Here is a 14,935-nt window from a genome sequence, read left to right on the forward strand (position 1 = left end):
CCGGAAAATTTTCCGGTCGGCGACTTGTCGGAGAAGAGAGAGTGGTGGGGAGAGAGAAGATGAGGTGGAGAGAGAGAAGTGAGGTGGAGAAGCTATTTTGCTTTCCCAAAATAAACTTGTCAAACAAAATTGACCAAGTCTTCACACCCGGAAACTATTTTGCTTTCCCCAAAGCGCAGGCCTAATAAATATATCTTTGGATACCATTCGGCTGTTTTAATGCATGTATTTAGTTTATTTCCCACATTCTCTTTTTCTTCATCTTCAACATTTCATCCCTCATTTTCTCCTCCATTTCATTTTTTTCTTTTTCTCTATTTCTTTTTTCTCTTCTCACTGACTTTCTAATTTGCTGGTGATGACAATTTAGGTTAATGAAGAGGAAACAAAGAAAACGTTCAAATTTATGCATTGAAATATATAAACTCAACTTCGTTTTTGTTGAAGGGGTTCCCCTTTGGTCTCCTAAACTACAAAACCATGTAGCATTTCCACAAGTAGATGTGCTGCTTTAACTAACCATCAGTATGAAACAAAACTACAAGAAATTCCACCATCAAATACTTCCTCATACTGCAACTGTTCAGATTTGGCCTACACGGATTCATCCCTCTTAAGATTCACCTGGAAACCAAGTCCCAACATGCTCTTCTTGACCAGACCAACATTTGGAGGCATTGTTCTTCTTTTCTCTAACAGCGAAATTGGGAGCCGGGTCGCCTGCCTGCTCATCTCGAAGTAGGATGAACTTACAGATTGTGCCAATTTTGGTGAGATTGTTTTCCAGTACGCTTCAGCATGTACATGCAACCTGCTGCTACGAAGAGCCCAAAGGCAGCAAGACCCATGATTGTTGAATTCTCAAGGTTCTTACTATACCCACCCTGTAACAAAATAAAAAAAGAATTATATTATCGCCGCTAAGTAGAATTTTCAGGAGGAATTATCGAAGTATCAGTATGTCAAACAATATGTAGACGACCTGATGGTTTAATTAACTAAAAACTGAGAATAGGACAATCGCCTTAGATATCAAAGTTTTGTCTTTAAATATCTCCTCAGCGTTGATCTAGAAATGGGCAGCGTGTCATCAAAAATGTTTTTCAACAGTAAAGGTTCTTCAGTAACCCTACTAAACGAATCTACATAGATAACACATGCCTGAATCAAAACAATGAGAACTGCGGCATTTGCTGGAGCAAGTGACAGACTAATCATTCCACCACGTAGCTGATTCGGCACATACCTGAGTAAAGGTAGTTAGGAAAATTATTGGTTTGTTCTCGTCAACAAAATTTTCAACTCGGGACGACAAGTTATGAAATGAAAAGAGAGCTACTCATTTACATGGTCCTCAATCTCGCAAGTGAAGGTAGCATTGATCCAACACTGGAATGGAATAAGCAAAAGAGAGTCACTAGAATTCCAATTTCCTGCAGCAATAAAAACGTAAGTTCAAATTCATGATGAATAGTGTAGTGCCAGGTTGGGTTGAACTTTTTCATAATTCATGGTTGTAGTACCTGATAATCAAATGCTACTATAGACAAGGATAATCCTGCAATAATGAATGCACCAGTCAGGTAATCCTCCGTTCGAACTGGTGATGGCCCGTTAAGGAACCAAGGAACAGCAGTGCTTCCTGACATTCTAGCACCCATCAAGCATGGGTAAATTAGTCCAAGGTTAACCTCTCGTCCATCAGCCTGAAACCATACAGACAATTTCCAGTAGTTTAACAATCATTACAAAAAGATATGCTCTTCAACCTTGACACAAATAGTGAAAAGGGAAACAACACTAGTAGTCTAACGGCAGGAAGAGAATTACGACTATAGTTGGTGCCCAAAGAATCCAAAAGATTGTGATTGAGAAATGAAGGCATCCTTGTGCGCATGCCAGTAACAATATTCTTTTATCTGTAAAGGATGGAGTTCGTTAGAAAATTGAGCAAAAGGTTAAACAAGGAAGTTAGAAGTCAGATATCTCAGTATTAACACCTCCTACCCACTGCATTTCTTAGATGTAATTACTATATTCTCTCTCCCGGACAGCCCATCCAGTTTCGTCATCTTAAAATTTGAAAACATTTTGGTTGTTCTTAACTAAATTAAGGATACCATTTAAACGAAAGTGCATATATCATCTCTTAATCTAAAATGTTTGGGTCAGAAAAATAAACAACATTATTCTATTCGCTGCAGGAGATAAATTAACTAATTTCCTACCCCACTTCCCCCAGTTACCCTTCATTAGTCTTAGCAATACTACTTTAACCCTCTTATACAACATAATTGTATCACCAATCAAGTCTATTCTAAGATGAAATAGCAAACCATGTATCTAAACCAAAGGTTTATGAGATCTGACCTCCAAGGATGACTGTCGAGAAAGCAGTCCTGTAGTCCCGAAAACTAGCTACTGCTTTACTCTCTTTCCATCCTTTAGCGATATAAACGATGCACATAATTGCAAGGAAAGCAACTGCTGTAGAAGGGAAAGTAACTCCATTCTCAGCATTCACACCAACAAGAAAATTGGCCATCATTTGACTTCCAAAGAGAGATGCAGACTCAAAAAAAGTCATTAACCAAAAGGTCTCGCTTAGTAAATCCTGCCTATGGCCTATCTGCATCAAAGAACGTTTTAGTAAAAAAAACCTTATATATGCAAATGATCCAACGCAGTTACATGCTTATTGGAGGGAAATAAGAAGCTACAAGAAAGAAGAATTTGATCCAAAATTAGTGTTTCCGTTTTTTAGACTGGCAAGGAGATACATGTTAAGTTGCAGTCTAACAATGTTGGGCCAATCAAGCAAAACATCTGAAAGTAGAAATTATAAGAACAACTTGTGACTTTTGCGACTCCTTTGTCATATGCTTCTACAAACGTGTCCACAATTATATCACACTTTTTCCAATATATGTTAGAAGAAGAGAATGAAGTTTATCAAAATGTAGGGAAGTTCATAACTGCTAAGTAAAAATATTGGAAGACAAATGTGCATTATCTCTATATTATGATGCATTTAAAATTCAAGTAGGACGGAAATCACGAACCTTCTCATATTCAGTTACCATCCATGTTTCGAAACTGAATGAGAATACAGATGAAGCTAGACCTAAACAGATGCTTACTACCCAAGCACTCGGGTGCATTGTTAACGTCTTCCATGTGCCAACGAAAATGTGGAATATGCCGAAAAGCACACAAATTTTCTTTTGACCGCTACATATAAGAAACAAATCGTCATATTCTAATTCATATATTACATAGGTATTCAATTTAATCGATAAGATTTATTTAACTGAAAAGTTTATGCTCTATGCCTCAAACAAATGTAACTCATAAATTTCTTTGTTGCCACATGAGAATTGGGATTCTGTCGTTAGTTGACTATAATGCATCTGCATTGGCTGAAAGTCCTCCATAATTAGTTTATCTATGTCTTCCTCGTTAAAGTTTACTCCACAAATAGTATATTTGCAAGTTTTTATCAGAATTTATCACCAGTTTTGGATTAAACTAGTAAATCTAAGTAAAGTTGACTTATTTTTTATAAAGACCCCAAAGAGACGGCTTAGCTTCAGTATCTTTTGTCGAAATAATATGAGTGTTATGCTTCATAGGGAAACCAGTGATTATTCTAATGGTTTCCATTGCAGTGACCTCGATATACTAAAAGCTGAAAGTACACTTAGCACTTAGCTTTCCAAATATGCCATAAGATATTTACAAAAAAAGAGCTATGAGTATTATCAGCGCTGATATGCCATCCTGAAATCCAATCTTTCACATGTCCGATAAATGGCAATTATGTTAAAAAAGAACCAAACATTACGTGCATAGTTATAATGGAGTAATACATGCTCAATAAATTCTATCTATCCACAGTTGGCACAATTCATGGCATTCCCAACATAGTTACCTATTCTCTTTTTCACAAGCAATGTCTGAGAACAACATTTCCAAACAAATAATTTGATCCAAAGGTCGTTTCTATGTTGAGACCCAAAATAAAGCCGAGTCACAGAATAAAGTTGGTGGACAGTGCCTCCTCTAGATAACTCTCTTAACATCGAAATTCTTAAAGAGAGCAAGCATTTCATCCAAGCCCAACTGACGAATAACACCTCTAATCAGCTCAGGCTCTTCACAAGGTTCTATGTTTCTCCTTATAGCCATAATATCACTCTTGACAGAAATTACAAATCTTGTGGCAGCCCAGGCCTGTCCTCTTACGTGAATAAAATAATTAAGCACCTCAATGCCTTGAGCCTTCAAGATATTGGATTTGAAGGCACTCCTTTCACTTGGTCAAATTAACAGTTCAAGAATAACGTCATCCAAGAAAGATTGGACAACGCTTTAGTTAATCATGAGTGGTCCATCAAATTCCTTCATTCGATGCTTGAGCACTACACTGTTGGGTCTGACCACTATCCTATTCTCTTCCACTCCAGTTCTTCCGTCTAATCCAAACACGGTCGATGTCTCATCGACTGTCACAAGTTCATCCACGCTGTCATGTAGAATTAGCAAAAGAAAATCTCAACTATCAAGAGGAGGATGGTGTGTGGACATAGAAAGAGACAGAGATCATGAACACATTCACTAATTATTTTGCTATTATTGCTACCACTAGCAACCCCATCACTTCCCCCTCAAAAGCTAGATTTGTTTACCCAGGCTAATTTTTATGCTCAAAACGAGTCGCTTATAGTGTGTCCCTCTGTTGAGGAAAAAAACTACAGTAGCAAATGGTTTAGAGCGGAAGCTGCCTCGAGTCCGGATTTGTTCCCTCCTTTCTTCTTTCAATTTAACTGGGGACTTTACAAGGTAACATGAAGTCATAGACCTCATGGTTAAGAATTTTTTTCGCCTCGGCCAAAATCCTCTCTAGTAGTAACCATTCTCATATATTCCTTCTCTCTAAATCTAATATACCTCAATCCTCGGTCAATTTCCGGCCGATTAGCCTGCTCAACACCACTTATAAGATTATTACCCGGAATCATGACCTAGTCCTCAGACATCATCTCTATACGAACAACTGCATCATTTTTCATCCTAAAGCATTGAGGAAGTCTATAACCTCAAAGACACTCTCAAAATCTTTTGTAACTTCTCGAAGCAAATGATCAACTACGCCAAATCTAATGTTTTCTTCTCGAAGAACTCCGATCCTTGCTTTAACTTGATCGTCATCATCAGATCTCTTAAAGATACCAAACCTCCCTTTGTGATAAATATCTTAGTGTTCAGCTTCCTATTGGCCCTCAGAAAACAACTATCTTTAAACAACTGATCAACCAGATTAACTCTAAACTTTATGTCTGGCAGAACAACCTCCTATCTCAAACTGCCCACATTGTTGTTGTTATAGCGAAAGCCACGACTGTCTAACAAATGCAACGTTTTGCTATACCCAAAAAGGTACGCAAACGTATCGAGACTACAAAAAATTCTTTCTAGTGAGGAAAATTAAAAGGCCTTTTACCAAAGCCTGGAAATCTTTTTGCAAACCCAAGAAAAATGGTGGATATGTAATCCAAAATCCCCGTATCGACAATCTCGCCTTCCAGAGAAAACTAACCTAGCGCCTCAAGTCTGAACCCACCATCACCTGGGTTAAATTCCTTAAACCCAAATATTTGAGCTCCCCTAACGCAGGTCCAGCCAAATCTCACAGCTCTTGGAGATGGAAGAGCACCAAAAAAATTATCATATTATAAACCCTTTCACTTGTTGGGAAGTCAATCAAGGCCATAATATTAAACATATGGACAGATAATTGGATTCCATCACTGCTCCCCCTACTGCTAATATCAACCATTCCAATCTTATATATGTTTCTCAATTGATCCTGAATAATGCTTGGAACCTCGACATCTTAAATGCCACTTTTGAACTGCACATTGTCAATTTAATTCGTAATATCGATATTAATGTTTTAGAAGCAAATCAAATGCACAGCTCTCTCACTAACTCTGGAAAGTCTACGATAGCTGCACTGTATAAATTAATGGTTATGTCTCAAGATACTAATACTGTTAATACCCTTATCTAGATAACAAATGCTAGCATTGGATGCACAAAATAGTTGTTCATGGAAAGGGAAAGTTTTAATTTTGACTAGATGATTAAAGAATTCATGGGCAACAAAGAATATGTTTCACTTACATAATATCAGAAATCATGCCCAAGAGAGTACCAATGATAAGAGCAGCAGCTGATCCAACACATAGAGAAACCACCATCTGCTCTCTACTAACACCATAATAACCATTTTCAAACTCTCCAAACACATACTGACTACCTTCCAATACTGTTAACACAAAATTAATAAAATCTTTCAAAATCAACTAATAAGAGAAATTCAAAACAATTTCTGTAAATTGCAATAAACAATAAAAAAAAAAAAAGAAACCTGAAGCGAAAGAATAGAGGATCAAAAAACTTCTCTGAAGACGAAGAGGAAATGGATTATTAGTAATGTCGAGGAGGGAAGAAGAGGAAGAATTTAGGGGGGTTTTAGAGAAATATGGAAGAAGAAATATTGATAAGAAATTAGAGATGAAGATGAATAGATATAATTGGGGTTTGGGTTGCCAAATAACGCTTTCTATTACAATCCCCATTGATTGATGACAAACTCTAACCCTAGAGAGAGAGAGAGAAAGTAAGAGATCTTACGAGGAGGAAAAAGTGTTAGACCGGATAATCATTATATGTCTGTCTGTAACAAAAATACTACTGATCTTGGAAATTTGGGGAAAGGTAACGAAGGAGAAGGAACAAGGACCTCTTTCACTCTCTTCAGTCTCGTTGCCTCCTCTCTCTCTCTCTCTCCAAAACTATGGTACTACTGGTAAGACCGTAAGAGATCTCCCATCCAAAACTCCAAAGCCATGTTTGGGGCGAGATTGGAATGTGATACCTCAGAACCGCATTTCCACACCGTGACACCTGTGAATCTGATTATTTTAGTTTTATGTTTGGTTTGACCAGAAATAAGAATACGCTTCACGATAGATTTCTAACTTGGTATTTAGTTCGTAGAGGAATATGAATATAATTATTTGTAAAAGTCATATTATATCTTTTTTACTTTAATTACATAAATTATACGTGAACTTTGTTATGTACTTTAACATTTACTATTCAAATTTGTAGATATGAATTATTAATGTGATACACCAATTTAAGTAATACTAAAAAAAATATTTAAAACAAATAAAGGTCTCGACTAATTTTTTTTCCTTCTTTTTAAACTTTATGAACTCGATTGAAATGAAAAACGAACAAGAGAGAAGGGAAGTAATGTTTGAGCGAGAGATAGAGATGATGTTATGGTGGCTAAAACCTACCCCATCTCATGATTTGCTATTACCCCATTTAGGGGAATCATATTCCCACTGCATTCCACGAGCCAAACAATAAACGAGATTGTAATTCCCAGGAGTCACATTCTATTCCCATGTGATTCTCGCACCCCAAACGTGCCCTGAAGTTATCTTATTTACTTATGCGGCATAGTTATTTTTGTAAATAAATTATTAGTTATTTAGAAAATATAGAAGACTCGATTTCTATTGGTTGAAAATCAAATATTGATGAGTTGGACAATTAGAGATACCTCAAGAGAACACTCTAGAAATAGTGTGTTCTCTTAAGGTATCTCTATTCCACCCTGGACACGTCATCTTGGAGATCCAAATGGAGTGTTGCATTGGAGAGAGTTTTTAAGAAAAAAACTCTGAAAATCTTATGTGACACTCAGGGTTTCTAAGACTGAGTGTTGCATTGGAGATGCTCTAAGCAAAGAGTATTGCCACATGTAGGTTTGAGCTTTAAACTTAGTGACCTCATTATTTCAGTAATGGGTTGATTGATTGAAGATCGATTTTACTAGTCAAACTCGGAAGATGGACACATCATTGTATTTGTCTCGTCGAGTTCTTCAATTTAGAGTCAAAAGTCGCTAAAATCCGATTTCGAACGAATTAGATATGCTCGATCAAAGTTTTGATGAAGTTATGACTAGATTTAGGTGATAGGTGGGCACAATTCAGGATCATCCAACGGATGAGATTGAGTCTGCCCTTTGCACTCAAGATCTAACAAATCTTACAACAACCATCGCCTCCCTTAAGCCAACCGTCACTATCTGTACCCCTAATCCAACATACATGTCTCAAAAATATGTAACTAACTATTCAATTATATAAATATGACTCAAAACATATCCGTAGTTGGTTTTGTTTTTTCTTATCATTTTCTTCCAAGAAGTTCATATTACTTATAAGAGTTCGTCAGACTTTCGGTGACAAGAGTACCATGTAACTTCGAAAGTGTACTCAGATTACTGTTGGTATTGTATACAGGGTGTATATTGTCTTAATGAAAGAGATATCCTCGACTCAGAGTTAGTAAATTTTCTTACTTTTTTCTTTATTTATTTTTTATTTTTTTAATTTTGCTTGATTCGAGGAAATAAATCCAGTGTCTGGAAAACCAGAATACTTTGATATGTTTTTCTTTAAGAAACATAATAGATTCTTAATGATAAGATCTTATGGTTTATCTCTCATTAAAAGAATGAATAACCAAGTCTATCAAGGAAAGATTATTGTGTTATAATGGAACATCGTAAACCAACACAACTATCTCATGTGAGAGGCTTGTATAAAAAGACGGTTGTACAACTGCCAAGAAGAATAAAATAAAAAACGACTCCTACAGTTTCAATTATGTAAGGAACATTTGAGTGTGGCAATAAGTGAATCGCATGCTCTTAAAACAAAATGTAAACCTACTATGTAAGTCGCCAACTATTCCTAACTGTCCCAAAAGAAATAAAAATCCAAATCAAACTTTATTACAAATTTTTAAAGAACAAAAAAAAAAAAAAAAAAAAAAAAGAACTAATTAGGACCACTCCTTAATAAATATATCTTTGGATATTTCTTCATTCGAATTCTACTAACAATCTCCAAAAGAGTGTTAGAAATTTATGCTAGAGCTCCCTTTAGGAGTAACCGCATGTTTTGCTAATAGTCTAAGTGAACCAACCTTTTCCATCATTTGCTTCCCTATTTCACTATGCAAGATGAAATCAAGGCCTTTATAAACATTGAGATTTTGCAAGGTAAAATGCTTTGGACTTTTTTCTTTATAAAGTTCAATTTGCTAGATTAGTGAAGTGTATGTTTTTCTACTCAGAGAAGGTTTAAATCTTATAATTTCAACAATATTGACTATGTAAAATGGTAAACCAATTTCTTCTAGCCTTTTTGCCAAGGCAACAAGTTCATTGGTGCTTCTTTCGTGAAGCACGCCTTGTTATGTCGAGCCAACTGTTGGAAAATTGTTACTACTAATTTGAAATGGAAAACAAAAAAAAAGATGTTGTACACGAAACTTCAAAGCTCGATTATATCGATTCTTTCAGACAGAAATTCGCCCCCTTCTGGTAAAACCACGAGTACACAACGGGTATGGAATTTTTGCCTTCAGGATACGATGAAGTCTTTACAACTATCTTGGTTCAAAGTATGTACGCTTTGACCAAGATCAAGAACACTCTGAGAATAAACTGATAATGCCAAAGTAATTGACCCGAAAACTTGTCAAATGACTTGATGAAAATTCCAAAATACTTTCACTGTTTTATAACATAAAATGAGATCAGGAGAAAGAGAGAATAATTGATTGTTTTGTAGTCTGTCTATCTTGTCGGGGTGGTGAGCAACTTATTATTAGGCATCAAGAGATGCCCTTTTAATGGATATATATCCATTCACATGGGATGTGTCTATTTGATGGAAGCTTGCATCCATCAAGTGGGTATTACACCCATTCACCAAGTCTGGCCGTGCATGCCAAAACAAAGTGATGCATCCCTTCATTCCCAACATCAACTTCCCTCCATTTCCAGTTTTAAAAAAAATACCCAACATTCCCCCACCATTTTTTTAAATATTGGAAGTATAAAGTAATATAGTGAAACCGAGAAAAAATTAAAAAACAAATTAAAATAAAACAAATAATTTTGGCATTATCGTAAATAATTTTCGCACATACAAGTTTCTACGATAATGCCAAAATCGTCTTTCATTCCAAATGTTGTTTTATTTTGTTTTTGTGTCTTGTTTGGTTGTGCTTTTAAAATTTTGAAAATGGTGGGGGAATGTTGGAAATTTTCAAACATTTGAAATATGCACGCATGGAATGTGTTACCGTTTGAGATATGTGACGTTTTCGTTAAAGCTAAGTGAAAGGGCATAAGCTTTCCTAACAGCACATGGCGTCCTTTCTCTTCACTTTGAAAGGGTATGGCACATCCCAATTGTATGGACACATCCATTAACATGGCAACACATTGCATGGTTATAAATAAGTATCATCCTTTTCCATTTAAACTTCAACAAAAAAAAAAAATTTCCTTTTCCATTTAAATATACAGAAGCAATCCAACGAAATTTTCTCTCTCTAATTCTCTCCTATTGCATTTTTTTCTCCTTTCATAATTAAAACACTGAAAATAGTGAAGGTGTTTTTTGGGTATTTCATTTATGATTTATAAAGATTTTTTTTGTGAATTCGTAGTCGGTTCTTGGCATTATCAGTTAATTAAAACAGAGTGTTCTTGGTCTTGGTCAAAGCGTACATATTTTGAACCAAGTAGTTGTTGAAGGGCTTCATCGTATCCTGAAGGCATAATTCCAGACCCGTTGTGTACTCGTGGTTTCATACCAGAAGGGGGCGAATTACTGTTTAAAAAATCGATTTATCGAGCTTTGAAGTCTAGTGATCAACATTATTTTATTCATCGTTTTTTTCCACTTTCCATTTCAACTTAAATGTCAATTTTTCCAACACCAACTAGCATTGTTGTTTGGGCATATGTAAAACTAAGAGAAGAGAGATTATGTTTAGGGAGTGGGATGAAGATCTTCATGGAGCAAGATCTTCTACTACTAGGTTAGGGATGAACAACCCCTTTCAAAATGCCATTTTGAACTTATAATGCTAATTTTTATATGGAGAATGGTAGCTGATTTTTTTTTTTATTATGTTATGGAGAGAATAAGAAACTTTACATAAACAAAAGAAGGCTTCGTCGATCTTTTTTGCCATCTCTAATCGTAATCCCAATCCCCCACCAAAGAACGGCAACAAATTATTGGTATTCCCGACGTTACTAACCTCATTATTCCAACTATATACTATAATGGGTTGATTGATTTTTAGTTTACTCCAACATCTCAAAGCCATTCATTTATTTGTATTGTAATGCAAAATTATAATAGATGAAATTAATTGATAGAAAATATGGGAGCTTCAAAATGAAGACCGAAAAAATGATGTCTACAGTCTACTATATGAGTGAATAAGTAACAAAGTTCTTGTGTGTTTTAGCATGATGATTTGTTACAAGAAACTAAATACATGATATACTTAATAGACCTTACTAGAATTCATTAGAAATTTTAAAAAATACTCAAATCTGTTGACGAAACTACTACAAAAAATTCAGTCTTATAATTTCAATTGAGCACCAAAGCAAATTGCTTATAAGATGGAATTGCTCTATTCCACATTATTCTAAGTGTAAACTTCAATCAGTTGATTTTAATAAAATTAACAAATGGAAATCTACGATATAACTTCTGACATTATTTTTATAGTTTACTCCAAAGTCTCGAACAACCTTCTTGATTAAATTATAGAATGAGGAAAAATTAAAATCATTAAAGTTAATTATTGAAAACGTCTAGTAGTTTAAAAATAAAAGTGAAGACATGAAAGATGTTTAGTATATGAATTATTCTGATTAGGATACTAGAATTAGTTATAAACTTATCCACAATCCTTTGGAAAAGTACCCCAAAAGTTGCAGAAAATTTTGCATGTATTTCTTGGTGACCAATACGTGGACAACCAATTTTCTTATATGGATAATTATTTTATGTGGACAACTAGAAAATTTAAAAATTTTATATGGACAACAGTTTTAAGGGGACACCACTCTATTACTTTTCTTTCAAGTCCTCAAAGAATTAGAACTTTTTTTTATCTCATCAAAATAAACCCTAGACTTTAGTCTTCTTTTACTGCTTCTTCATCACCAAAAAATGTCTAGAGAGAGAAAACCCTAGTGATGTTTTCCTGATTCAGACTCATACACATCACTTATTTGTTGATTATAAATCACAAAGGGATCAAGATCTAACAAAATTAATCTTGGTAGAACATCAATTGATTAACATGTAACAGAGCTCAAATTAATTAACAAAAGATGAAGACATGTATATATATATATATATATATATATCATAAGAGCGGGAAGAAACCCTCTCAACAATTTCACAGGAAGTTTCCAGAAAACTTTCATCTAAATTAAGTGCCTTCTCTAGTTATTCTCCTCCATTATCTTCTTTCTCTGGAACTCCACTGCTGTCGCCGCTTCTACTAGAGGTTCTCCTGGTTCTTCTCCAAAAAGGTTCTGAAAAAAAGGGTAGAGAGAGAAAATAACAGATTTTGATGGTGGTGGTAGTGGTGATTATAGGTTCGTTTTTAAGGCACGAAGAGAGAAAAACTCTGTTTTGGCGTTGATGAAGATATCCAACAGGACTGTTTGGGGGGAGGGTGGGGAGAACGATTGGAGTAGATATTGAGGACATAGAATCCATCTTAACGTTTTTTAATGATCTAAGAAATTAATACCGCACCAAATCTGGAATCTGAGAACTGAACTAGTGAAGAACGAAAGGAGGAAGAAGATGATGATGATGAACATGACAGTAGAGTTATCTATTTTTAACTATTTGTAATGGTCCAAAAAGTTGTAACGGTTAATATTTAAGGCTTTACGGAGTTGTCCCCTTATTAATTTAAAGTCAACTAAGTCAAACATAGTTGATTCGCATCGGACCCCAAAATAGTTGTCCATATAAGAAAATTGGTTGTCCACGTATTGGCCACCTGTTTCTTTATGGAAAGTGTAAGAGGAGGTTTGAATTTGTGGCTTATGGTGGTTTGAATATGTAGCTTATGGCCGTTTTGGAACTAAGAGGCTGTTTCCCTTGTTTCCAATTTATGGGTATAGGCGGTTTTCAAAATGAATTTTTGGTGACTTCTATGTCGGCTTATAATAATTAGGGTATATCTCGTGCCCTAGGGCACGGACACTTGTATCAATCAAATGTTACGAAATTTATTGTTATATTTTATTGAGAGAGATAGAGATTTTTATTAGTTATTATTTTTTTGTATTATTTTTTTGTTTCTTTTCTCTTAAATTAGTTATTATTTTATTGAGAGAGAGAGAGATCTTAATTTCTTTTTTAAACCCTTGAAATTTATTTTGTTTCTTTTTTTTCTTAAATTAGTTATTTTATTTCTAAGAAGGAAAGGATTATTGTTTTTTAAAGGGTAGTTTCCCTAATGGCCCCCAACTTTGTGACCAGCTTCCTGCCTGACCCCCTACTTTACGAGAAATACCCATATGGCCCCCTTTTTCCGTTAACTTTAACTTTCCGTCACTCTCTTTAACTTTAAAGCCATGTTTGGCGCGCCAGAATGAAATGTGATTCCTGAAAATCGCATTTTGACAATGTCATTCCTGTGAATCTGATTATTTTAGTTTGATGTTTAATTTGACCACGAATAGGAATTCGCTTCACGATAGATTCCTAACTTGGTATTTGGTTCGTACAGGAATAAGATTGTAATTTTTTTAAAAGTCATGTTATATCTTTTTACTTTAACTGCATAAATTATACGTCAACTTTGTTATGTACTTTAACATTATCTATTCAAATTTGTATATATGAATTAGTAATGTGATACACCAATTTTAGGTGATACTAAAAATTTTATTTAAAACAAATAAAAGTTCCGGCTAATTTTTTTCTTTCTTTTTTTTGAACTTTGTGAACTCGATCGATTGAACTGAAAAACGAGCAAGAGAGAATGAAAAAACTAGAGAGAGTAATATTTGAGCGAGAGATAGAGATGATGTTTTTTTAGCGAAGATAGAGATGATGTTGTGGTGGCTAAAACGCTAAGTTTTTACTTTTTTGAGTTCGATATTATGTGAATGAGGATTTTTTAATATTAGTCATTTTAATATTTTATTGAGGATAATTTTGTCTATAAATATTAAAACAAATCATTCCTAGGAATGGGAATCACAAACTCAACCCCTCTCTGGATTTGCTATTACCCCATTTAGGGGGAATCTCCGAAATAGGGGGAATTCTCACTGCATTTCGCGAGCCAAACAATAGACGGGATCGTAATTCCGAGGAATCACATTTCATTCCCATGTGATTTCCACACGTCAAACGTGGCCTAAAGTTATCTTATTTACTTATATGACACAGTAATTTTTGTAAATAAATTTTTAGTTATTTAGAAAATATAGACGACTCAATTCCTATTGGTTGAAAATCAAATATTTAGAAAATATAGACACTCTAGAGATAGAGTGTTCTCTTGAGATATCTCTATTCCACCCTCGACACGTCATCTTAAAGATCTAAATAGAGTGTTGCATTGGAGAGAGTTTTTAAGAAAAAAAAACTCTAAAAACCTTATGTGGCACTCAACGTTTCTAAGATTGGGTGTTGCATTGGAGATGCTCTAAGTAAAGAGTATTGCCACATGTATGTTTGAGCTTTAAACTTAGTGACCTCATTATTTCAAGAGAAATGGGTTGATTGATTTAAGATCGGTTTTTACTAGTCAAACTTGAAAGATGAACACATCATTGTATTTGTCTCGTTAAGCTCTTCAATTTAGAATCAAGAGTCACTGTAATCCGATTTCTGATGAATTAAATATGCTCGATCAAAGTTTTGATGAAGTTATGACTAATTTAGGTGATAGGTGGCCATAATTCGGGATCATCCAACGGATGAGA

The 14,935-nt window shown here is 34.8% G+C and overlaps 1 protein-coding gene across 1 annotated transcript; it reads right to left on the bottom strand.

Annotated features, from left to right (window-relative positions):
- Positions 1-388: 388 nt before the first annotated feature.
- On the bottom strand, positions 389-13,779 carry LOC147550427 (Major facilitator superfamily protein). The gene is made up of 10 exons (XM_086669190.1): positions 13,565-13,779; positions 6,434-6,904; positions 6,187-6,331; positions 3,063-3,231; positions 2,371-2,629; positions 1,831-1,919; positions 1,524-1,706; positions 1,348-1,433; positions 1,162-1,246; positions 389-884 (listed from the first exon to the last, which is right to left on the bottom strand). Exons 2-10 carry the CDS (start codon positions 6,642-6,644, stop codon positions 750-752), a joined length of 1,362 nt encoding a protein of 453 aa, XP_086525316.1. The 5' UTR covers positions 6,645-6,904; positions 13,565-13,779; the 3' UTR covers positions 389-749.
- Between the last annotated feature and the right edge of the window lie 1,156 nt (positions 13,780-14,935).

Source organism: Eschscholzia californica, unplaced genomic scaffold, assembly GCF_041429995.1.
Source record: "Eschscholzia californica isolate CP2 unplaced genomic scaffold, dmEscCali1.0.p SCAF_3, whole genome shotgun sequence".
Taxonomy (NCBI): Eukaryota; Viridiplantae; Streptophyta; class Magnoliopsida; order Ranunculales; family Papaveraceae; genus Eschscholzia; species Eschscholzia californica.

Excerpts from the sequence above, each read along its gene's own strand:
- LOC147550427 (XM_086669190.1), bottom strand. The coding sequence starts at position 6,644 with ATGGGGATTGTAATAGAAAGCGTTATTTGGCAACCCAAACCCCAATTA. Across the intron at positions 2,630-3,062 it reads TGGTAACTGAATATGAGAAG|ATAGGCCATAGGCAGGATTT; the intron begins GTTCGTGATTTC and ends TCTTTGATGCAG. Across the intron at positions 1,247-1,347 it reads CTTGCGAGATTGAGGACCAT|GTATGTGCCGAATCAGCTAC; the intron begins GTAAATGAGTAG and ends ACCTTTACTCAG.